We start from the raw sequence: 1,597 nt of genomic DNA, 5'->3' as shown, positions 1-1,597 counted from the left end.
TAAATTCAAATCATTATTAAAGTAATTTTTAAATTAATTATCATCAGTGTATGACAGTTAGGCTAAATTACATCAAAGAAACATAAACATCTTGAACATTTGAAATTCACATTCAAGTGTAAGCCTGCATCATTTAATGTTTCATACAAAAAAAAAAAAAAAAAAAAAAAAAAAACCTTTATGGCAAATTCTTGTAATATGGCTGAAAAGAAAAACCTAGCTATCAGAATTGTTATGTTGTCCAATTCAATAAAACAATTTCCATAGTGTTCCATAGAATGTCTAGGATAATAAAATCTTTGCTTGTGACCAAGAAATATTCAATAAGATATTTCCACTTCTTTTTTGAAAAGCTGTCTCATGACTTCCTTCCGTAGTCTTGTCAGATTTAGTCCATAAATGAGGGGGTTTAAAATGGGTGGTATGAGTAAGAATTCCAGGGCCATGAAATTACGCAAATCTTGTGGCAAACTCTTTGAACCATAACGAGTGTACAGCACATCAAACAGCAAAGCAACAGTCACATTGAGCAATGCTAGAAGATGTGGTACACATGTTTGTATGAATTTGTGCCTGCCCTCTATTGACTTTCTGCATTTTCCAACCAAGTAAATGTATGAGCAAAATATCAATATTGCATGTCCAAAATATATAATAATGATTACATACCCAATCACATTATTTACTGTTGTAGAAAAACAGGAAAGTTTAACAACTGACCAATTTTCACAATATAGCTTTTCAATGCTAGAGCCACATAACTTTAGTCTTGATGTTAATACAATTAAAACAGACATGCAAAAAAATGGAGAAAGCCAGCAGAAAATGATACATTCAAGAACCCTCTGATTGGTCATTACTGAATGATACTCAAGTGGTCTAATTATTGCCACATACCTGTCATATGCCATCACTGTCAATGTTGAAAAGTCACACAGAACAGATGAATAAATGACAAAAATCTGAATCAAACATCCAGCATGAGAAATCACATGATAGTGTGATAATAAATCATACATGAACTTAGGGTAAAATCCACCAGTGCCAAAAAGTCCATTTACACACAAATTACATATAAAGACATACATCGGCTGATGAAGCTTCTTATGTGAGATTACAGTGTAAATGATGGTTACATTACACAACACAATTAATGGATAATACAATGCAGTCAATGAAAAAAACACAAATCTTTTCCCCATTGTTTCATTTAGTCCAGAGAGTGTAAACACTAAGTCAAAGGATTCATTTTCTAGTGGTGGCTGCATCTGGAATGATATGCAAATTCTTATGATATGCACATCATAATAAAATGAGTTATTTTGAAATTAAAAGTATTAAAAAATAATCATTCAGATTTCCAGTCCTTTTTTATAAACGGAAATATTCAATACTCTAAAGGTAACATATGCTGGTTCTTCAAAGACGCAAACAATGAAATAATTAAAATCTTACCACAATCTCTTTTTGTTAGTTTGACAGTGTTGTGAAAGGTTGATCTGGTGAGATATATATGGAGACTATTCTCATGATAATTGTCTTGTTTGTGAACAGTTGCAAGACTTTTAAAAAGCTCTCTTGAGAATATATATATATA

At 31.2% G+C, this 1,597-nt stretch overlaps 1 protein-coding gene across 1 annotated transcript; it reads right to left on the bottom strand.

Moving 5' to 3' along the window:
* Positions 1-320: 320 nt before the first annotated feature.
* On the bottom strand, positions 321-1,268 carry LOC307167243 (olfactory receptor 6N1-like; the record flags this gene model as incomplete). The annotated part of the gene is made up of 1 exon (XM_079886230.1): positions 321-1,268. One exon carries the CDS (start codon positions 1,266-1,268, stop codon positions 321-323), a length of 948 nt encoding a protein of 315 aa, XP_079742356.1.
* Between the last annotated feature and the right edge of the window lie 329 nt (positions 1,269-1,597).

Source organism: Squalius cephalus (assembly GCF_949319135.1).
Source record: "Squalius cephalus genome assembly, chromosome: 11".
Taxonomy (NCBI): Eukaryota; Metazoa; Chordata; class Actinopteri; order Cypriniformes; family Leuciscidae; genus Squalius; species Squalius cephalus.
Note: the sequence above shows the minus strand (reverse complement) of the source record. Positions and strands in the feature narration are given on the sequence as shown.